Source organism: Crinia signifera, chromosome 6, assembly GCF_055691185.1.
Source record: "Crinia signifera chromosome 6, ASM5569118v1, whole genome shotgun sequence".
In the NCBI taxonomy this organism is placed as follows: Eukaryota; Metazoa; Chordata; class Amphibia; order Anura; family Myobatrachidae; genus Crinia; species Crinia signifera.
In genome coordinates, this window is record NC_139222.1 from 88,204,228 (window position 1) to 88,228,057 (window position 23,830).

General features: G+C 47.0%; 1 protein-coding gene across 1 annotated transcript; it reads left to right on the plus strand.

Moving 5' to 3' along the window:
• The first annotated feature begins 17,191 nt into the window (after positions 1 to 17,191).
• LOC146007784 (P2Y purinoceptor 1-like) lies at positions 17,192 to 22,886 on the plus strand. The gene has a single exon (XM_083146395.1). It carries the CDS (start codon positions 17,405 to 17,407, stop codon positions 18,461 to 18,463), a length of 1,059 nt encoding a protein of 352 aa, XP_083002521.1. The 5' UTR covers positions 17,192 to 17,404; the 3' UTR covers positions 18,464 to 22,886.
• The last annotated feature ends 944 nt before the right edge of the window (positions 22,887 to 23,830 follow it).

A 23,830-nucleotide genomic window follows, 5' to 3' on the forward strand; every position in this document is an offset into this window, starting at 1 on the left:
AAAGTGGGCGTGTCTTAACATTATACCACACACTGTAATGCCCATTGCACATTTTAACAAACTTTGTAATACCCATTATACATAAAGCCACATGCCGTAATGCCAATTACACAGGGTTGGGATCATTTAGTCAACCATAACTAGGTCAACAAGCATTGGGTCGACACCTCTAGGTTGACATGCAGCAAGGTAGACATGGGTTAAGGTCCACATGGGTCAAGGTCCACATGCATCAAGGTCGACATGGGTCTAGGTCGACATGACATTAGGTTGACACTAGCGTTAGGTCGACATGGGCTAGGTGGACGGTCAAAAGGTCACTGTTTTTTTACCCGAATGTCGACACAGTCGACATGGACACAGTTTGAAGTGCAACGCATCCCCTCACATCGCTCGCTTCGCTCAAAATGCTTCGGGCATGGTGCCTCGATACACTCGGCACACTATTTTATTCTCCCACCATGCCCTAGTGGATGGTAGGCATGAAATACCACCTGTCGGCACATGTCGGCTCACAAAACAGTGAAAACCCCATGTCGACCTTTTGACTTTCGACCTAGCCCATGTTGACCTAACGCTAGTATCGACCTAATATCATGTCAACCTAGACCCATGTCGACCTAGATCCATGTCGACATTGACCTATGTCGACCTTAACCCATGTCGACCTTGCTGCATGTCAACCTAGTGGTGTCGACCCAATGCTTTTCAACCTAGTTACTGTAGACCTAATGACCGTATCCCATTACACATAAGGCCACACGTGATGCCCAGTACATACTATATAACAAACCGTAATGCCCATTACAAACTATATAACAAACCGTAATGCCCATTACACATTTCACACATAAGTGCCACTTACCTACATGCTCATTGCTAGGAACTTCATGCTCGAAGAAAGGGGCTTCATTCTTGATGCCAATAGGTTTTATGCTCGATGCCAAGGGGGACTGAAATTGCTCATTTCCAAGGGGGACTGAAATTGCTCGTTGCCAAGGGGGACTAAAATTGCTTGTTGCCAAGGGGGACTAAATAGCTTGTTGCCAAGGGGGCATAAATAGTTAGTTGCCAAGGGGGACTAAATAGCTTGTTGCCAAGGGGGACTGCAGCCCGCTCCCCTGCCCGCCCAGCGCGCCCGCTGTGCCCGGCTGAATGTCCGCCCCTATTTTCAATTCTCAAGTCTCCCTCTGGACCGCTAGCCAATAGGTGCTCGCAGTCCAGCAGCCACCAATGCTGCTTCTGATTGGCTGCTGGATCACAAGCGCCTATTGGCTAGCGGTCCAGCGGGAGACTTAAATTGAAAATAGTGGCGGACACTCAGCCGGGCACAGCGGGGAGTGGGGCGGGCAGTGGAGCAGGCGAGCAGAGTTTGCGGTGCAAGGCTCCGGCGCCCTATGATCTTTCGGCGCCCAGTGCTCGTGCTACGCCCCTGTATGTGGGTCGTGGACCGCCACAAGGGAGAATAGACCCTGCCAATCAGGATCCCCCCTGTCAGAGCACCGGCAGTCTGGATTGCGATGTCGGGATAATGACTGTCGGGATCCTCCCTGTCAGGCAGTCGTCCGGCTCCCTGTCAAAATTGCATGGAACACCTACTGGCCTATTCTATTACTAGGGACTAGTACATGAAGCGATTAGTCAGAATACCAGGGAACATTGGGCTTAATTCAGACTTTCATCGCTAGGCTATGTATATTCGCTGCTTAGCCTATGGGCCCCGCACCCGGCCAAAAAAACACTGGATTACTGAATTACTCACCAATCAGGGTTTTTTGTCAAATTGCAGCCCTTTTCCACTGTTTTGTTTTGTAATTTTTCACTGATACAGTTGAAAAAAAAATGCATTGGCGAAAAATTCCCCCCCAAAATTCCAAAAACATCCACAATTGAAGACTAAAGTCCTGCCTGAGTCAGCGATGGATGCTAATAAGACCATTGCCACAAATACACAGCAGTTCTGAGTACAGAGACGCCCACTGCTGGTTCTCAGATCCACTGCTTGCTTACAAAGGCGCAGCATCAGATGAACATCATTGTCACCCATCTGGCCAGCATACAGTATATGGTAAACCATCTGGTAAAAACAGAAGCAGATGATCCAGTTTTTATCGTTCATTATACCCCTTTTATACCGCATAGCTGGGTTGTACCTGGGATTTTATATCTGTCTCCAACTCGGGTGTGACCTGGCATAAAATCCCTTAAAATACACTGGCGGCTGCATCCAATAATGCTGGGTGGGTGACTAATTACCCATGCCTAAATTCTAAACTGTGTGCCACTTTACCCAGGGGTGCCTTGGAGCACATGCAGGGGTGCCTTGGATTGGAGGTCTGGGACTAAATCAAATTATTTATGTTCAATGCAAAAGCCAAAACCAGTGCTTTGTTGCTTCCAGTCATAGAATGTGTGGACAAACAGAAACAAATCCTGTCCCACATCACATATAAATTTCTCAGTGAGAAACATTTGAGGGGTATTCAATCACCCTCGGAGATGGCTGCGGGGCCCTATTTAATGCTGTCTTCCCAGACAGCATTGAACAGGGGATCTCGGCAGTACGAGCCTGACTTCACAAGCAGTCGGGCTTGTTCTGCCGAGAACGGCCAGGAAGTGACAAGCTGCCGGCTGCAGCTCGACGATTCCAGGTCACTTTTCAAGGCAGCGCCCCCTTCTCATCCCACTGCAGGCGGGGCATTGAATTCCGCCTGCGATTTCTCGGTCGAGCAGACCGAGAACGGGACAGGGTCACATCTGTAAGGCCAGCTCGACAGCCGTGGCCCAAGATTGAATACCCCCCACAATAGTCACTAGGCCACATCAATCTCTAATGTCTAAATATCACATTTAATCTAGTGTCTGACTGAATTACACGGATGCCTGCAAATAGCTGACTATTAGATTTTGGGAAAAATGGTGGGGAGAGAGGAGTGGGAGAGGTAGGAAGAAAGTGTAAGGTGAGAGAGAGAGAGAGAGCGAGATGGGCGGTAAAATGAGATTAACCAATGCTGGGTACACATCAGAACAATGTGGCCTCAATTCCCCCAATTTGATATAATCTCGACCAACTCTCAGCAAATTGGGCATGATTTCAGTCCAATTCCGATCCGGTGTGTGTCCCCGCTGGTCATATGGTCATTTTGGAGATCCTACCTGCTGCAGTCAGGATTTGTCAAAGATCTATTCTGCTGGGTACAGAAGATTGTGAGCAGATTGTGAGCAGATCGTGTTCCCCACACAGATCATGCGACCATCGTAAGATCATCTGCTCACGATCATGATCGTTCTGGTGTGTACCCTACATAGGAGTGGTTGGTGTTGGTGGAAAAACAAAAAGGCAACGCTGAGCATTACAGCTAGTATAAATAAGAACACATGGACAGATTTATTAAGCCTGGAGAAGTGATAAAGTGGCCGGTGATAAAGCTGCAGCCAATCAACTCTTAAACCCAGCCTGTAGCTGGACAGTTAGGGGCTGATTGGCTGGTGCAATATCCCCGGACACTATACACTTCACCAGCCTTAAAAAATCTATGTCTAAGTCCTATGTCTTCTAGACAATGATGTAGCTAGGTGCCACGGTGCCCGGAGCATGGGCATGTTTCAGCCCCCCCCATCCCCTCCCCTCTCCCCTCCCCATACACACTGTATACACACACTTTGCCCCAATACACACAGGGCCGCCAATAGGGGGGTGCTGTGGGTACAGCTGTCCCGGACCCCAGCCTCTGGAAGGGTCTGGCAGCTTCCCCCCGACTGCCTGCGCTGCGCTCGGTGCACTGAACAAAGCATAGGTTTCTTCAATGCAGCATGCTGGGGGACAATTAAAATGCTGCATCGACTTTTGAACCAATCAGAGCAGCTGCCGGTACACAAGCTCTAATTGGCACACCAGCCGGTGCTTCATTTTAATTGGCCGCAGGCATCCTGCATTGAAGAAGCCTGTGCTTCGGGACCTGCTGGGGTGAGGGAGCAGGAGTCGGGCAGTAAGTGAAGGGGGGGGGGGAGATGAGGAGGGGCCCAGACTGGAAATCAGTCCCGGGCCCCAAAATTCCTAGTGGCAGCCCTGAATACATACACACTGTGACCCCATATACACACACACTGCTCCCATGCATAGACTGTACATTGTGTACATACTGTAGCTGGGCTCACCCCAGTCAGATGCATATCCCTGACAGGAGCAGGGTCTCAGCACCGGCGGCAGCATGGTTCCATCCTCAGCTCTTGTGGGAGCAGGGTCATGGCCTCGGCGCCAGCTGCAGCAGGGCCGCGTCCTCGGCTCCAGCAGGGGAGGTTCCCCAGTCTTCTCTGTTCCTCCTCTGTCAGGGCAGTCAAATTGTCTGTCCAGCCTCGGAGTCTCCCGCTGGACTGCGGCGCTAACCAATAGGCACTCACAGTCCAGCAGCCATCAATGCTTCTGATTGGCTGCTGGACTGCAAGCGCTTATTGGCAAGCATTGCAGTCAAGCAGGAGACTTGAATTAAAAATAGCGGCAGACAGCCGCGCACAATGGTAGAGCAGGTAGCAAGTGAGGCAGGTGGGCTGGCAGTGCACAGCTCTGGCAACCCGTGATCAATTGGCGCCTGGAGCTTGTGCTCCACCGGCTCCGCCCTCGCTACACTGCTGCTTCTAGAAAGGTCTCCTGTATGTCCTAATCCTGTAGAACTAATGGGTGCCGGACGGGTTCCCGACAGTGGTTTACCTGACGTCGGTATCCCGACTTTCAAAATGCCGACAGCCGGGTGCCCGACGGCCACTAGCTATTTTCCCTCGTGGGGGTCCCCCATAGAGGGAGAATAGAATAGTGTGGCAAGCACAGCGAGCCCGCAAGGGGCTTTTTTGCGCTCACCATGCTGTCTGACTCCGGGTAGTCGGGATCCCGATGTCGGGATAATGACTATCGGTATCCCGACTGTCGGAGTCCCATACCACACCCGAACTAATAATTCACATTATAAAGTAATACTTTATTCTTTGTAATATGTTTTGTTAAAATAAAATGTGCTTTGTATCAAAATAATTCTAAGATTTAGAAAATATCACATGAATATTACCCTGTAGGAGGGGTTTTATATATGTAGGGTTAATTGTGAGCCAGCCAGAAACTCATATACTCTTTTAGATCTGTAGGTCTGTGGATTTTAAACAGAGCCTTACCTCATAATAAATATTTCTGTAGTCAAAAATGCGGATGCCTTCCTGTGAATAAATATTTTTCCATGGCCAACTAGCTAAATTTAGAGAAAATCAGACCGTGAAGACAAGCCTGGCTCTAAAACAAAACTTTCTAAAAATATTTCTCAGGATTCTTAAAATATTTCTAAAATACACATTTGTGCTAAGGAGCTGTAATGCTCTGCAACAGAAATGTAACTTTTTTTAAAGATTTTAAATTTTCCTTGTTAACTTTTTAGCTGTACATTGCTCTAAATCTGAAAATAAAAATAAATAAAAAACTAATGTTCATTTCACATGAAATTCTGCCCCTTTTAAAGTCTTTATTATGCCCCAAGGCTTTGTTAATGGTTGCAAATAAACAGTGTGGCACAGTCAAAGGAGAGGACGTGATAGAAACTGTCTCTTCTTCAGCATGGGAAATACAAGTCTATCGAAAAGCATCATAGAGTTCACACTTATATAGGGCCATAAACTGCATAGATTTCCCAGCACCATAACTCTCAACTTTTCAATGTCACAACAGAGGGACAGTGTGCACGCCTATGTCGGCCAATGAAAATTTGGGGGTGTGACCTAGTGGGAAAGGGGAGTGGCCTATACCTGCGGCGCTGCTGTGAGGCCACGCCCACATGTTCGCTGCTGTGGGGGCATGCCCAGCAGCTCTGTGAGCTGATGGCTATGCCCCTAGCCCATCTGGCTGCAGGAATGGACGCTGTGCGCATGTACATCTATTGTGTGACAGGGGGGACGGGGACTCCCAACTGCCCCCCCCCCCCACTGCGGGGCACTGCTGGCCTCGGGAGGGATGCGGGAATGTCCCAAAAAACCAGGACGTTCCCGCGATAAGCGGGACAGTTGGGAGGTATGCAACACGTTGGGGTCAAACCAAGCACTTGTGAGTTCATGGAGGCACAAGTAGGTGCGGCTTTATGCCACCCTTAAGGTCCCAACAGGACAGTCAGATTTTTCTTTCCGCACTCCCATAGGGCTCCAAACATAAATTTGCGAGTCCAGGTTGAGATTGGGAAGTGAGGTGGGTGAATTTTGCTTCATTTGCTTGTGTTAACATGGCACTGCAATAGAGACTCACATACTTCTTGGGTAATTGTATTGACACCAATAATTATAACTGGTATTGAGAATGAAATCCTGAGATAAACCCTAAGTACCCATTGCATCAGAACAAGTGAAGCCACTAACTTCATTAATAAAAGAGCTGGGATATTTAATGACATACTGTAGTGACCAGTGGTTACCCTTGGGGGCCCAGTTGTTAGTATGTGCCCTAGATGTAGCATATGATGATCAGCTTAAGGAACTAAACCTGTGGATGCTACAAGAAGAAAATTGTTCAAAGTCTTAAAGCCAACACATCATAAAGAAACAAAATAAGTACTGAAATACTCAATACCACAAAAAGATAAACTTATCATACTGTATATACATAGAACACAAAAAAAGAATGCACTTGTGACTTGTGGGCGAGTGTATTGTACCACATTGGCCATACAGGAAGAAGAAGAAGATAGTTTGCTTGGTTTGACATGGATGTGCGTGCGTGCGTGTGTGTATGTCTGATTCTTGCAGCAAGATTATGTTGACTTTTTCAGCTGTATTTCTGACATGCTCAAATGTCCCTGATTAGTAGATTACAAAATATTTTCAGCCTTCAGAGTAGATCATTGGTATGAAAACATGGTCCTCAAGGCATCCCAATAGTCCAGGTTTTAGGGATGTATCTGCTTGTGTACAGATGGTATAATCAAACTGACTAAGGTATTAATTAATTAATTAAGTTCCTTTTTCCTAAGCAATACTGTTGAGTAGATCCCCAAGTCCAAAAATCTGATCATCCCCGATGTAGAGGCAGAAGCTGCTACAGCATTATGCAATCCATGATCATTGCTAGTTTGTGGTAGAGTACATAAACTCAGGGCCGCCAAGAGGTATGCAGGGGCCCCAGTAAAATTTTGGGGATGTGTCCTAATAGTGGGGATGGCCACGCCTCCCACGGTTAGGCCGTGCCCCCAAAATGTTTAGGGGGGGTGAAAAAATACTCTAAAGTCGAAGGGGGAGTGTTATTGCCCCCCCCCCCCCCCCCTCAGCAGCAGCAGCACACACCTACAGCATGTGCTGACAGCAGGATCAGCATGAGCTCTCACCCTGTAGCTCTCACAGGCTGTAGGTGTGCTGCCGCTGCCAGGGAGGGATGGAGGGGGAAGTGGGGGTGGTCAGATTAGCCCCCCCGCTGGCTCCCTCCAGCAAGCCTGGGCCCGGGTAATTAGCACCCGCAGCCCCCCCTCTCGTCGGCCCTGTATAAAGTATACATTTTTTACATAGCTGGAATATAGTTGACAGAGACATATGCTACAAAGAGGTGCGATCACAAGAAAGGAGGCAAGCAGTAACTGACTGATGTGACCATTCTGGGACAGAAAGATGACCGCTACTTTCAATTAAATGCAGTTCTGTCATGCTATTATGCTATCCCCTGCACATGGGAAATGTGTACCTTTGCCCTTTCCTCTTTTTTTAAATTGGGAGACTGGTGATTTTTTTTTCCAACAGATTACTTTGGAAATAATCTTCTGCCTTACGTGGCCAGAACAAGCCATACATAACACTAAATCACTCTTATGCCCAACGTATGCAAAGCATTTTTGTCATAAAAATGTTATAGCAATCAACTTGGCCAAGAGAAACTACAGACATGAGGTGAAAAGGACAGGACTGTAAAGTGTAAGATTAGTTTGCACGTCAATAACAGGAAGCAGCACTATACTAGGCCTGTCTCTGCTGTAAGATCACAGGAAGCAGAACACAGCAGGTTGGTTACTTAATATGAAGTGTAATAAACTCTGAGATGACTAAACCACTGGTTTACTTTCTTTTCTACACTTTTACAGCTAGCACACTTTCAGAGCAACCCCCCATGTCTAAAGTGTAGCGATAATATCATGTGATGATTATATTTGCACTGATCTGGGAGGTTTCCTTATCATAATATTTTAATGCTGGGAAGTGACAATCTTATACTTTATTACTAGAACCAACCAATGATTAATTGAGTACAGACACGGAAACTTTGTCTCATAACTTTCAGTATTGTAAATTATAGTCCTGGGTGGATTCCAAGTTTCTTGTACTAGGTGGTGTACATTCCAATTTTCCACATACTGTATATAGAGATAGATATGAAATATATAACTATATGCAGCTTATATACAGTACATGTGTGTATAGCAGGGACGTGCAGTCAGGGTAGGCAGGGGAGGCAGTGCTTCCCCTGTCAATTTGTTTTAAAATAATACAAAGAATATACCTATGACACATATTCTGTGTCATAAGTATTTTCTTTATATTATTTTACTAGTTTGAATTATTTAACCTAGTTTGGGAGGCACGATAAGCGTGCCTCCCAAACAGAACTGCAAGGGGATGAAGCGGGGGGCGGGGCTTGGGGCAGGGCTAAGCTTTGGTCTAAAAAAACATTAAAAATAACACTAAAAGCGGCACTTCTAGAAGTGCCTAATTGACAGGGGCTGCTGTAATTGGACAGCAGATCCAGCTGCTGTCCAATCACAGCAGCCCCTGTCATGTAAGCCGAAAGTGCTGCGTTTGCTCCCTAAGCTGTGACCCATGCCACTGCCGGCTCCCGAGTCCCTGTGTGGCTGCTGCTCCCCTCTCCCCTGCCCCTACCCAGTGAGTATCATTTTTTTTCGGGGACGGAGAGGGGAGGGGTACAGCGGGCGGGGACGGAGGTTTGCGGCAGGGGATGGGTGCTGGCTGCCGCTGGAGGAGGGGGGCAGCGGGTGTCGGCGTCAGTCAGGAGGGGGGGGGGGGTGCGGTGCGGTGGTGGCTGTGACAGTGCCTCTCTGTTCACAGCCACCACCGCACGTCACTGGGGTACAGCGGGTGGGGATGGAGGTTTGCGGCAGGGGACGGGTGCTGGCTGCCGCTGGAGGAGGGGGCAGCGGGTGTCGGCGTCAGTCAGGAGGGGGGGGGGGTGCGGTGCGGTGGTGGCTGTGACAGTGCCTCTCCGTTCACAGCCACCACCGCACGTCACTGGTGTATAGAGATGTGTTCATTTAAATTAATGCCATTTATTGATTCATTTATTTAATTTCAGAGAATTAAAATGTTTGAACATGGGATGCAGAGGCTGGGCCTGGGTGACGGATGCCCCCGGGCCGGTATACTTTTAGACAGTTAGGGCCGCAACAAGGAGCATCTGCCACTCTGCTCCAGCCCACCACTGAGCACAGGCGACTTAATTATTACCTCAGTCAATTTAATATATCTTGTGGACTTAAGTGTGGATTTTCTTAAATCCTACTCTGGGAAGACTCTGGGAAGCTCTGGAGAAATTCTTAAGGGGTGTACACACGGTGCAATCATAGGCGAATCTAAGGGGTGGTCCGGGGGTGCACCGGACCACCCATTAGACCGCCGGCCACTGCTTCACACACAATTTAAGAAATGACAGCCGGGCAGCAAAAGCTGTGCACTGGCCTGCTGTATAGTCATTGTCTAAGTAAAGTAAAGCAGCAGCTCCGTCTATATCTTAAATGTCCCCGCTGGACCGCGAGCCAATAGGAGCTCATGGTCCGACAGCCAATCAGTAGTGGCCACCAATATTACCAATGCCTCTCCTGATTGGCTACCCAGCAGCCCCTCCGACGCTTGCCGCAGAGCCGGGGGACCATTTATCAGGTTACGGCCTACCTTGTTAACCGAGCCGGGGCCTCGATTTCTCCACCTGGCCGGCCGCTGAGCTCCGCGGAGGCTCTCAGCGGCGTTTCATCGCCACATCACTCCCACGGCCTCAGAGGACCCCACCTGCTGTGCCAGCACTATGGGGGAGCCCGCGGCCGCCAGCACCCGCTGCCTGCTCTTGTGCTTCACTCCTGCAGGGGTTAGCCCATGCAAAGGCCCCTCTCCTTCCTCCTGACTGATGATGGCTATCTTGGTGCTCTCTCCCCATCGCTTCTATTCCCGCACCTCAGCAGCCATAGGAAAGTCCCCTGCTTTAAAGCTCCAGCCTCCAGAGTCCCCAACTAGTCACCCACCCACTAGCAGTGCCAGTCAAGTGCATATGGCAGGCATCAGTAGTGAACACAGTGCCGGTGCTGCGTTTCTGCTGAGCTGGCAACTGTCACCGTGAACCTGTAATCCTCCATAGCAACAAGCATGAAACCCCCTTGGCAGAGCATGTTATCCCCTGTATCAACAAACATGTAATCCCCTGTGGCAACGAGCATGAAATCCCCTTGGCATCAAACATGAAACCCCTGGCATCAAAGCATGAAGCCCCTGGCATTGAGAATGAATCCCCTAGCAATGAGCATGTGGCATCAAGCATGAAGCCCCTAGCATTGAGAATGAATCTTGTAGCAATGAGCATTGTGGCACTTATATGGCTGTTAGCAAAGTAACCTGAGCGCAGCTGACACTCTGGTTCGGGTTTTTGCTGTTGCAGTGGTGACAGGCAGTCTGTTCGCAGCAGGGAATCCAGCACTGGTTTTGTGCTCACAGTCTGTGATGTCTGAGTGGGGCGTGGCAGCACCTGCTTTATAAACCTTCCTCTCAGGCTAGGCAGCTGCTGCAGAATCCTAGTCAGATAGCCAGTCAGCCTTGTCCTGTGCCTAGTTAGTTTCCAGCAATTGTATTGTATGTTGATTACAGTAATATACAGTAGGTCTTGGAGTTTGCGTCTTTGCGCCTTGGTCCAGACCTAGCCGTAATCAGGAGTTGTGACTGTGACTGCTGGGTCCCTGTACCACCTTATGGATCCAGCTAGGTTGCTGTTACACTCCCTCATTTCCTGTGTTACTGTACCTCTCTCACTGTGCAGCACTCGCTGGTGTCAGCTTGGTGGCAGCTAGCTGAACCTGGGTGCTGCAGGTGAGCTCAGGTCCTGATATCTTACCCTTTCTCTCAGTGCAGAGCCGACGGGGGTCAGCTTGGTGGCAGCTAGCTGAACCCGTGTACTGCAAGCGAGGGGTACGGGTTTAGGATATTTTCCTATGGTCTTCTTCATCTCTGACATAGGGATCTATAGGCCTCCCTCTGTAGTAACCTGTTGGGACTGAGGTTGCAACAAGTACATTGACGTGACGAAGCATTACACCAAGCTCCACTATAGGTATCTCTCCTGTTACTGGAGAGATACTTATTCTCTGATACTGGGAGACGCGCTATCCGTTGGGCTCTCCTGCTCCCAGCCCCTACCTGTGCCTGTGAGTTCCCCCAGTATCCTCTCTGTGTATTGTGTGTATGCTCCCAGTCTGTTTTAGTGTTAGTACTTGTTCAATACTGATGTTTGCACTGTTCCTATGTCTCCGTGAGTCTGACTAGCACTGCCCCTGTGTCTCCGTCCGTGGTCCTCTCCACGGTATCTTGTTTGTACACTCCCAGGTGCATTCATACTGCCAAGTGGCATAACAATGGCATAATATGTATTGCGCATCACCGGAGTGTGGCGTCATGTGTAATGGGCATTACGGTGTGTGGTCTAATGTGTAATACCATGCTCTTTTTGGCATGACACACCTCCTTTCATGAGGCCACGCCACCTTTTCGGTGCACTGCTTCGCCGCGTAAAGGTGCATCTTGCTTCAGTGTTTGGATCTGTGACCACCCATTAACCTTTTTCTAGATTCACCTATGGGTGCGATTGCCTTGCTATTCGATCCCACGTGTCACGATCCATGTATAAAGCAGGTATAGTTACCTTCCAAGTTGCTGACAAGGCTGTCACTGCGCTCCTGAGCATGCTTCCATCAGCTCTGTTTGTGCTCAGGACACAGTAGTCCAACAGTCACCCAACGCCGCTGCAGCTGTACGATATTCCCTGTCTGTCACGTCTGATGCTCAGTCTCTGTCTTCCATGCCACTGCCATTGCTATAGGCTTTGCAGTCAACTGTAAGTTCTCAGACAATCTCAGACCCACCCCCCACACCGGTCACAGCCCTGCATCAGTCACCCGGATCCCCCCCCCCCTTACAGGCCGCAGCCTGGCATCAGCGTCAGCTGGACCTGCCCCCTCGCACAGGCTGCTGCCAGTGGTCAGCATCATGAGAGCATCATGGGGTCTTCGCCTCGGTGACAGGGACCCCTTGCAGGCCCCTACCCACTGTCAGTGCCATTGGTCCGAAGACCACCTGCCCCTACTAGATATTAGCAGTGAGCTTGCACTGCTCGTGCTCTCTCGTAGGCCACAAGATAATTATATAAACATCCAAATGATGCAGGTGGTAGGTTGCTGGGCCTGCGGGCCCCCCCAGCTGTCAGGCCCCATAGCAATTGCACCCCCGGCACCCACTATAGTTACGCCACTGGGGGGGAGGGTTATAAGGTTGCATAGAGAGATGAGTTCCCCCACCTCTGCATGACCACTTTAAGTCCTGGTCCCAGCATACTTTACCAGCTGAACAGTGGGAGGGTATGTTGACACTTGTAGTTTTGCAACTGCTGGAGAGCAAAAGGTCGGCCAGGCCTGAACCATACTTACCTACTTTTTTAGTCTTAAAGGTGTGTACACACAGGGAGATTTTGTCTAACAGACAATTTTGACTAAGCAATTTTGAGAGAGATTTTGGCTAGATGCACTGGAGATTTTGACTAAGCAATTTTGTCTAAGTAATGATAGTCTATGATCTAGTCAAAATTGTCTTGCCTGCACAGTTAATCTATGCTAGACAATATTGACTAAGCAGGTGAAAAACAGGGAGATTTTGGCTAACCTTCTAGGAGATTTTGACTATCTAGTCAAAATCTCCTGCCAAACCTCACCGTGTGTACACCCCTTAACTCTGATAGGAGGCCCGGAAAGGAGACACTGGGCCACCCTCAACACAGGGAAACACCCACAATCCACAGGTAAATGATGAGGGGGAGGATCTAAATGCCATACTTCCTGACATTTAGTCATACCTGCAGCTAATTGTAACACCAAGTAGGTGGGAGAGACACCTATTCTTCCGGGACTGCGGAGCACCGCCCACAAAAATTGGGAGCTTCTGTGAGAGTAGTCAAAGATGACCTGAACTAGAATAATAAAAATGAAAGTGTCTTAAAAAGCATCTACATTTTTATTTTGTGTGAATCATAACTTAAATGAAAATACACTAGGAAGGGGATTCTTACACCTCAATCCTGGAGAACTTCTATATCTACTAAAGGACTACAGCTAACCTGTGGAAATGTCTACTAGCACAGTAGCGTAGCTACATATGTGGCAGACCCTGCGGCGGCTTGGAGAAGCGGCACCAGTGGGGTCTGTGGTGGGCGCCGCTGGCTGAACTGACAGGCGACCCAGCCAGCAGTGTGCGATGAGCTGGTCCCTGTGCATATCTAATGAGCGGGGACCAAGTGCAGTGCATATTTAATGAGCGGGTCCTCACCCCGTACATATGTTATGAGCAGGGACCCAGCGCAGTGCATATTGAAGGAGTGGGTTCCCACCCCGTACATATGTAATGAGCAAGTTCCGCTCATTACATATGCACATGGCAGGGACCCTCTCAATGAATATGGACTGTGCTGGGGCCCTGCTCATTAGATATGCACGGAGTGGGACTAGCTCAGCGCACACTGCTGCCTGAGTCGCCTGTCAGCTCAGCTAGCCGCACCAATATTCCATTGCCTCGCCCCTTTATGGGGGGAAAGGGGGGGCGTCAGAATTTTTTTGGGCTGGGGGGAGAAACATTTCTGAATAGGCCCGCTGTACTAGCAGAGACAAAGGTAATTCCCTAGGGAATATACAGGCGCTTTGACACGAGCTGTTGCTTCAAGGTAAGCTGCTGCTCAAAGGTGGGGGTAGTCACTCCCCACAAAAAAGACAAGAAAGGGGGACAAGCACAAGGCAAGTCGAGCAGCGCTATGAATAATTATACCAGATGGATTGGAAAGGTACAAATAATTTTTACTCACATAAAATACACAATAAAATACACAATATTACATAACAATATAATAGTATAGGGGGGTAATATAAAAGTAAATTGGAATAAAGGTATAAAAAAATGATGAATAACCAAGCCTCAATGGATTTGCGCACAGATTGGTGGAGAATAAAGCACTTTTGGTAATGATTGGGTGTATATTACCACACAATTGACCAGATCCCAGGTAGGTGGAGAGAGTCCTCACGATGTATGCGGAATGGCTGTTTTTGCCGCTGGAGGATATGATAGTCGCTGTAGCTCGCTGGTGGAATATTACCCAAATAGGGAGATGAGCAGGAGTCACCACTAGAGTGCAATTTTGTGTAGTATCCAGAGGCTGGTAAAGACACCTTACGCGTTTCACTGCGTCCTGCAGCTTTATCAAAGGTAGCCTTTACCTTTGATAAAGCTGCAGGACGCAGTGAAACGCGTAAGGTGTCTTTACCAGCCTCTGGATACTACACAAAATTGCCCTCAAATCGTGGACTTTGCACTTGACATTTCCCTTTACAGCGGCGGACACCGTGCACAGTTTTGCAAAGGACTTCTGTTATTACCATCTCCAGCACATAAGTGCTCTCCAATTACTGTGCACGGAAGCCTTTCTCATCCATCTCCACCAGTGTTACCCCAGGCGGTGGTCTGCTGAAAAGCACTCTAGTGGTGACTCCTGCTCATCTCCCTATTTGGGTAATATTCCACCAGCGAGCTACAGCGACTATCATATCCTCCAGCGGCAAAAACAGCCATTCCGCATACATCGTGAGGACTCTCTCCACCTACCTGGGATCTGGTCAATTGTGTGGTAATATACACCCAATCATTACCAAAAGTGCTTTATTCTCCACCAATCTGTGCGCAAATCCATTGAGGCTTGGTTATTCATCATTTTTTTATACCTTTATTCCAATTTACTTTTATATTACCCCCCTATACTATTATATTGTTATGTAATATTGTGTATTTTATTGTGTATTTTATGTGAGTAAAAATTATTTGTACCTTTCCAATCCATCTGGTATAATTATTCATAGCGCTGCTCGACTTGCCTTGTGCTTGTCCCCCTTTCTCCGCTGTACTAGCACCATTACTACATTCATTTCAAGCATGTAAATGGTCTTTGTTTCTTTACAATGCAATGTCACAGCGGTATTTTAGTTTCTCCAAAAAATGTTATCTATATTGTTGTGACCAACTTTCATCCAACCATCCAACTAGTTGGTTGACTACAACAAAAATCTGGTACTGGATGGGAGAAAATGTAATTTGTAATTCAGTAATTTTCTCCAAAATTCTGGAAACGGAGTGAATCAGAATAAGGCTCAGGGTGTGATTCTCGCATGCGATTTGAACTTTTTAGTTCAAATCACATCGCGTCTACTTCAAATCGCACCATGTTTATTTTGCCTATTAATGCGATGCACGCTTCGGTGTAGTTCATATCACGAGGCAAAATAGTATGTGCAGGCAGTTGTTTTGTACTACAATGCACTGTGTCTAGTTCAATTCGTACCCCCCGTGTAGGGAATTGCATGCAATATAAATAACATTATAGTCTAGTCCAAATCTTATGTAGTTCAAATAGCACAATGTGTATAAAGTTAAAATCACACAGAACACATTGGGGGTTATTCTAGTTCACTCACAAAGGCACAATCAATCTCTAATGGACAAAACCATATGCACTGCAGGTGGGGCTAAAGTTAACATCTTCTGAGAGAGTTAGATTTGGGTGGGGTTTGTACTTAAAACTGATATCTATATTGCAGTGTAAAAATAAAGCAGCCAGTATTTACCCGGCACAGAAATAATAAAACACCCAAATCTAACTCTCTCTGCACATGTTCACCCTGAGGAGGAATTACCAGTTTGAAACGCGTTGGTGTTTTATCTGACTTTTTTGACTTTGGGACCTTCACTTTACTCCATGGTAACATTCTTTGGACGGACTCTCCTCTAAGATTCCATAATCCGGATGTGGATGATGGGGGAGGCTCTTGGAGTGTTGTACCCATTTTCATGAAGTATTTTGTTTTTTTAATTTATTCAATTTTAGATAACGTCTTGGATGCAGAGTGTCATCCTTTTGGAAGACCAAGAATAAAGATACCTTTGCCCGCATATAGGGACCATTACCTTGGTGAGTGTACATCTTTATGGGGTCTGGAACACGATAAAAGATACTTTTATGTGTACTTCGCCGAGTTAGTCCGGTTGAGTGTCGCAGGACTCCCTTAAAAGGAATCCTAATGAATTGTCTGGTCTAATGAGAGGATTTCTTATTTTCCTATATTTGGAAATAAGGAGCAAGCATCACCTTCTCGTGACAGGATTGCTTTGAATTTATCCTGGGAACAGCGCAGTGGAGCCACAATCTTTGTTTGCATTTACACTGCAATACCAGTTAGAGTTTTTAAGATTGCCGCTTTAAAGAACCTGGAGATTTGTTATCAAATCTCTCACTTTCTGATTCTCTCACCGTATCACATTTCACCCATTTTATAGCTCAAATCGCACCTAGCATACATGTCAGTGTGTGTGGGCATCTTATCGTATGTCTTTTTTTGGTGTCCTAATTTGTAGTGTCTGTAGAGGTTGGCAAATGTCCTTGCAGCTGCTGCTAGGGAGACTATCTGAAGCCAACTGAACAAACACTGATTACTTTCATTTGCTTTTGGGAGTATTTAGAATGATAAAGTCATTACACAATTTTAATATTTGTGTAAACTCCTGTAAAAACAACACAAAATCTGTAGAAACTATTCGTTTATTGCTTATTAGTCTTCATTAGTAAAAAAAAAAAATTGTTATAAGAAATAATACCCCTAAATTGCAAGTTTCTAAAGAGCTCTAGACCCTGTGTAGAAGCAGTTTATATGGTTAATTGGTACATACAATAAATATTTTTTTAATTTTATATTGTTTCTTTTTTACAAAGCGTGTAACAGCTTCATTCATGCGTCAGCAGACAGCATAGTGTCAGTTGTTGGTCGGTGACACCCTTAACAGTATAACACAGATTATGAGTGTGCTCTTAGCTATCAGAGTTCAGCAGTGGGGGGAGCTGCACAGGTCTACAGTGTGACACAGAGCTCCAGTCACTGTACAGCCTGTACTAGCAGCAACATGCATATCACTGCAGCTAATACAAGCACCCTGGTGACTGGATATATTCTGCATTCTCCTCTGCACGCTGCAGCCAAATGAAAGTAATAAGGCATTGCCATTCGAGGGCTCAGCCTGATTCCTGAATGCTCTCTGCACCTGAATAATGGAAGAAGATTTCTTTGAGTCAGCTATAACCACCGGCAACTTCAACGTCAGCTCACAATGCAGCGTCAACAAGAACTTTACCTTTCGCTACTTATCTTCAGTTTACATCATAGTCTTTATTATTGGTGTATTGGGCAATGGGTTCGGCCTGTGGAATCTATTTGTCAATTGGAAAAAATGGACGTCTTTGAACGTATTTGTCTTCAACCTTGGCATTGCCGACCTCCTTTACGTGGTCACCTTGCCGTTTTTTGTATCCTACTACCTCAATGAAGGAGTCTGGAAGTTTGGCTATGGTTTCTGCCGGTTCGCTCGCCTACTTTTCCACATCAACATGTATGCCAGTATCAGCTTCCTCACGTGTATCAGCGTGCAGCGTTACCTGGGAATTGTACACCCCATGCAGATGATGGGGCGCTTCCAGAACCTGCGATCCTCCTTTTACATCAGCATCTTCATATGGATATTGGTCATTATTCAGATTCTACCAAACCTCCACTTTACAAATGCTGTAACAAACGGCAACTATTGCCACGACTCTGCGATTAATGAGCAACTGGGATCCTACAAACCCTACACATTGACAATCACCATCACTGGCTTCTGCATACCATTTGTCATTATAGTGGCTTGTTATACCCGCGTCCTTACCGTTCTGGCAAAAAACAAAAACGTGGATTCAAACCTGAAATCCAGGAGCATCAAACTAGTTTTTATCATCCTGGTACTGTTTGCAGTATGTTTTTTCCCGTACTATACATTTCGGAACCTCAATTTGTTTTCCAGGGTTTGGCAGCTGCAGGGGATGTGTACCCAGAGTTTGAAGAACGTGTATATATCTTATCAAGTTAGCAGGGGACTGGCCTGCTTGAACAGCGCTATTAACCCTTTGCTTTATTTAGTGACCAATGAAAACTTTGTTTCCAAATTCAGGAACATTCAGAAGAAAGCGTGGCGCACATTGCTTTATGTGGGCAGAAATCACGGTCACCACAATCTCAAGACTCTGAATATGATTGTAATAAAAGACCAAGAAGAGAGATTGGAAGAACTTTAACAGACGTATGGTTCAGTATTATGATATTTTTTTGTTATAGTGTTTTGTAAAGTTGCTGACAATCATTGCAGTGTTATTCTGATGATGGGCTGCCTGTATTATGTACTTTTTATATAAATGCTATAGAACTTATTCAATACTTTGTAAAAGATTTATATGGCATACTACCACCTTTTCTTTGAGTGAATATCCCGATATAATGGGGTTGGGTTCGTTTGGTCTACAGCAAGTTGGTCGACAAGCATGAGGTCGACACTGTTAGGTCGACACGGGGAACGGTCGACATGGTTCTAGGTCGACATGGGCCAAGGTCAACATGGGTCTAGGTCGACAGGTCAATAGGTTGATAGTCCCTATGTCGACAGTCAAAAGGTCGACATGGGCCGAATGTCGACACAGTCGGCATGTATACTGTTTCCAATGCACCGCATCCCCTCGCTTCGCTCGTGTTGCTTCTCGCACGGTGCCTCGCTGCGCTCGGCACACTATTTTGTTCTCCCACCATGACCCACCATCTCGTACCATGTGGCTGGTAGGGCATGAAATACCGCCTGTCGGCACAATACGGCACAAAAAAATAGTGAAAAACCCTATGTCGACATTTTGACTGTCGACCTAGACACTGTCAACCTAATGCTTGTGTCGACCTAATGATCTGTCGACCTAAACCCATGTCGACCTATAACCATGTGTACCCAATGTTTGTCGACCAAATTGCTGTAGACCTAATGACCGCATCCCGATATAATGATAGCTGGGAAGAGGTTCTGAATCAGCATAATGACCCTGCATTTTGTATTGGTACCAAGTTCAACTATCCTATTGTGCAGCTGTTCTTACTCATTTACACTGAAGCCACCTTACTAAGTACACAACTGTAGATTACACGAAACCATAATTTCTCCTCCCGCTGTTGTAATAAACCACATGCTACAAGCAATCAGCTTATTGACGCTACACAGAACCAGAGTCATTATACATACTCTGATGATCTTTCCTTTTTAGGAAAATATAAGCCTTTGCAGCTGAAAAACTCAGAATCTGGCAACCAGTTATCTGGATGTGTTCATTAATGACTACTATTGCATGTGCAGATTAGGTCCTGTTATTTATTGCCACAAAAAACAACACACAAAAACCATGTCTTACACAGGAACTTAATATACAGGGAAATAATATTTTAGAAAAAGGGAATTTCCTGGAAATCCCAGGACAAAAAGAAGCCCTAATGTAATTACATTGTTGCGATACAGTTGTCCGACTTCTCTTAAGAACAGGTAGGACGTGATTTACCTTTAACTTCCCAAAAGCTCCCCAGAGGGCTCACATACAATTTGGCAATTTGTTCCATTTTTTAAATGCAATAAATCTGCTGGGGAAGTTGAATGTTTAAATGAATGGACGGTGCTGAGAGAGCTCTTTCAGTCAATCAGTGGCCACCTACTGATTTGAATGGGAGTTTTGGTTGCGGCAGGCAGGAGATTTCATAACTCCTATTCAAACGCTAATACCACTTTTACCCCAAAACTGCTGGGTCGCACCTGGGTTTTTGTACCCGGATGCGACCCGGCAGTTGTTCCCCGTTACACCGGCGTCCTCCAGCATTACGCCAGTGAATTTGGGCCCTGAGCCGGCGCTCAGAGATGACATCATCTCCAAGAGCCGGGAAACCCACCGACCGTCACCCCCGCAACGCCGCCTGATACTCCCGCAACGCCGACCGACGCGCTGGGGACAAGCCCAGCACCCAGGTAAGCTGCTGGGCTGCCCCAAGCCTCCATATGCCCCCAGCCTCTGTCCATGAGGTGAATGGATGCCGCACACAGGCATCCATTCACCTCTGCTGCTGTCTGCATAGTACCACAGACAGCAGCAGAGGCTGTACGCGGCCCCTGCCCATTCTCCGGAATGACCTCAGGGCACTGCGGTCCGGAGGTTGGGGCTCCCTGATTAGAGGAAATGGGTCCCTGGGTCGGATGACCCGGGTTACCCATTTACACGGCCCCTGACTCCGGGGAAGCCCCGTGTCTGACCCTGAACATTTGCCGGGTCAGACACCGGGTAACTGGACCCAGGTTATTTATTTATTTTGCCCTTTTACACCAAGGCCCGGCCCAGACTGGAGCGGCAATAATCTGGATCGCGGCTCTGGTGTAAAAGGGGTATAATTGGCTGAGGGCTCTCTCAGCCAATCAGTAGCCGCCAATTCCCTTTAATGGGTGCTTTAAAAGTTCAAGCCAGCCTGCCGCTACCACAGCACAGACTGTCCCGCGGAGGATGCAAAGTGGGGAGAGTGCCTCTTCTGCCCTGCACTTCCCTGCTCAGCAGACTATAGGTGTATGCCTGCGGTGGCACCGCTGGTACACTCATACGGACCTGATAATATGTGATACACTGCATGTGCTAAAAAGCTGATGGGTCCGATTCCAACCCATCTTCTGGTCTGGCCTTCCGACCTCCAACTCTGATCTGATGCACACAGGACCGCTCTTTGGATCGTATGTCAAACACATCCGATTTGGGCCGATTTCACCCTATTTCTCATCCCGATCCATCACTGCATTTCATTAAGAGATGTACAGTAGTATCTGCAGTTAAACTTTGAGCTTACAGTAAATTATGCTGGGAGTTACACTGGTGACGCATAGGACCTGGTGTGAGGCGTAGCTGGAAACCGGAAGTGCAGGGAGAACATGGAATATGGGGAAGACAGGGGGCCGGGTGCACGTGCGGGAGCAGCGTACAGTAGGAACCCGAGTATGCTGGGGGCAAAACAGAACCGGACAGTGACATGCGCCGGGCCGAACGTAGTGGGGCTGACCTGAGCCGGGGAGAGTGAACGTCGCCCCCGAGCATCCAGCGGAGGGGAGTACAGGCGCCAAACACCAGACACTGAGCTAAGTATAGTCGGGCGTCTGGTGTGAGGGAGCTGGGGTGAGATTGTGTGGGCAGGTCAGTGGATAAAGGTTATAAGGGGATTGTGCAGGGCCGGATTTAGGGGTATTGCCGCCCCCAGGCACCACACTGTTGGACCCCCCCCGTGTACCTGGTCGGCACTCAGTCTGCCGCCCGGCTCAGCCTCTCTGCCTTCTCCTGCAGCTGCCGCCCCTAGGCCCGTGCCTCACGGTCCTAGTGGCAAATCCGGCTCTGGGATTGTGTGAAGGTGTTGTGGGGATTGTATGAGAGTGTGTGTACTGGGCAGCGTATAGGGGCTAAAAGGTGTATGCGTTGTAGGGAATCTGTGTTGCTCTAAGGCCAGGGGTATGCTGAGCAACGTGGGCATATCTGCAGACATTTAAAATAAGTGTGACCCTTGAGCACATTGCAGGTTCACACAGTGGCGGATCTAGACTTCTCTTCTAGGGGGGGGGCGGTTTACTGTTTAAACGAGACCCTCCCCCTCCAGTCATGACTCCTCCCCTTCCCATTCCTGACTCCTCCCATTGTTACTATTGTAAAGCGCAACGGAATCTGTTGCGCTATATAAGAATCTGTAAATAAATAAATAAATTGTAAGACTGCCCCCCCCCCCACAAATAATAATAATAATAATAATAATAATAATAATAATAAAAAAAACAATAATAAATGTAAAAGAAAAAACCCTGCATGGGGGTCTGCATTGCACACATATACATAGCACACCACAAACATTTCACATCACACACAGCTCACTCAAAATACATACATATTATATCACACATACAAACACACTGTATGTGCAGCCAGACACACCAGCAGCCGGACAGTGCACACACAGGGGAGCTCCAGGCTGTGGCTGCTCCAGTTCATCAGGCGACTTCCTCCTGAATGTACAAAGAGAAAAAAAGGTTTAAGCAGCGCTAATTGAAAAACACTATCAATTGGACTGGTTTCACAATGAAAATGCAATTTATTACACACAATACATTCAAATCTGTTTTTTTTTTTTTTAATTCAATATAATATAAGTATATAAGCATTCCAGCTTGGACTTCAGAGCTAACACACCTACCTGGGACCATTGTAAATTCCTTTGTGGTTATCTGAACCTTTAAGAACCTACTGCTGGGCTGTTTAATCTGTTCCTGATTGTATGAAGGAATTCACTGTTTTGATGATCATCGATCTGTTTTGAATTTCATATTGGATTCTTGTTTAACTAACGCCTAAGAAGGAGATGCTCCTACCTACCCTTATGGTTATATCCATATTGACATCTTACTAGTATCATTCATTTTGAAACTACTATTCGCCCCTGATGAAGTCACTTAGCTGATGAAACGCGTTGGACCAGATTCATATGTTTTGATCACATGCTGCAAATGAACCACATACAGGATACGAACTGAATTGTATTTATTTGTTTTTATCTTTTGTATACAAAATATTATAAACCTGTTATAAATAAATATTTTTTACATGATATGCATATTAGTATATCATAAGCACACTCTGTACCCTCTCTTTGTTCATCTCTAAATTTTGGGTCCCGTCTAACAGGGGATCCAACAGGGTTGCTGCAGATTGGGGTACCCCCCCCCCCCCTTGTTTCTATAATATAAGTATATGCAGTATTTATATTGCTATGCAATTACTGAAGCATATAAATAATGAAATAAAATCAGATAAATTAGTATTAAAAGATGCTAGTGCACTAGACTTTGAATCCCATGATTCCTGGTAAATAGGGGGGGGGGGTTTGGGGGTGGGTATGAGTTGTAGTGGGGTCTGTCCGTTCCTATTGGGCCCTTTTTCACAACATTCCCAAGATGGTAAATGAAGGGGTTTTGGTTTTACCGTCCACTTTTGAGGAATCGTCCTGCGCTGTCAGCGACTTGTTTAGCAGATGTTTATGCTGGTCCAAGTGGATGTCCAAATTTACTTGGCAGGTGGATAACGCTGGAGGTGGGCAGGTGGCTCCTGTTCTGGAGCTGGTGGTGGTATCCTATGTAGGGCTGGTTCGGACAGGTCCAAATCAAAGGTGACGGATGAAGATGCCAGGATTCAAATGGGATCTGGATAATGCTCCTTCAATAGGGTCTGAGTAGCACTCCTGAAGCGTTTTGCTGTATTCCACAACTTTATCAATGGATCTTCCTCCTGAAACCTCCTGAAACCGGGCACACACCCACCATGTGCCTGCCAGGCAGTGCTGCAGACACAGCCCACCCCACACTGTCTGTGAGCAATCAGTTTGGCAAACCACCTAATTTACAGCCCACCAGCCAATAGGACGGCAGGGTGGGGAGAGAAAGCCCCGCTATATCAGCTACTGGGTGAGAAAGGCGGCGTCATCACCTCCCCATCATCACTACAATCATTACTCAGTAGGTTCGGGTGCAGATGCGGCCAGTGTCAGTGAGAAGTATACCCCTCGCCCCCCGC

Bases quoted from the DNA above. Each gene is read 5' to 3' on its own strand.
- LOC146007784 (XM_083146395.1), top strand. From the start codon at position 17,405: ATGGAAGAAGATTTCTTTGAGTCAGCTATAACCACCGGCAACTTCAAC.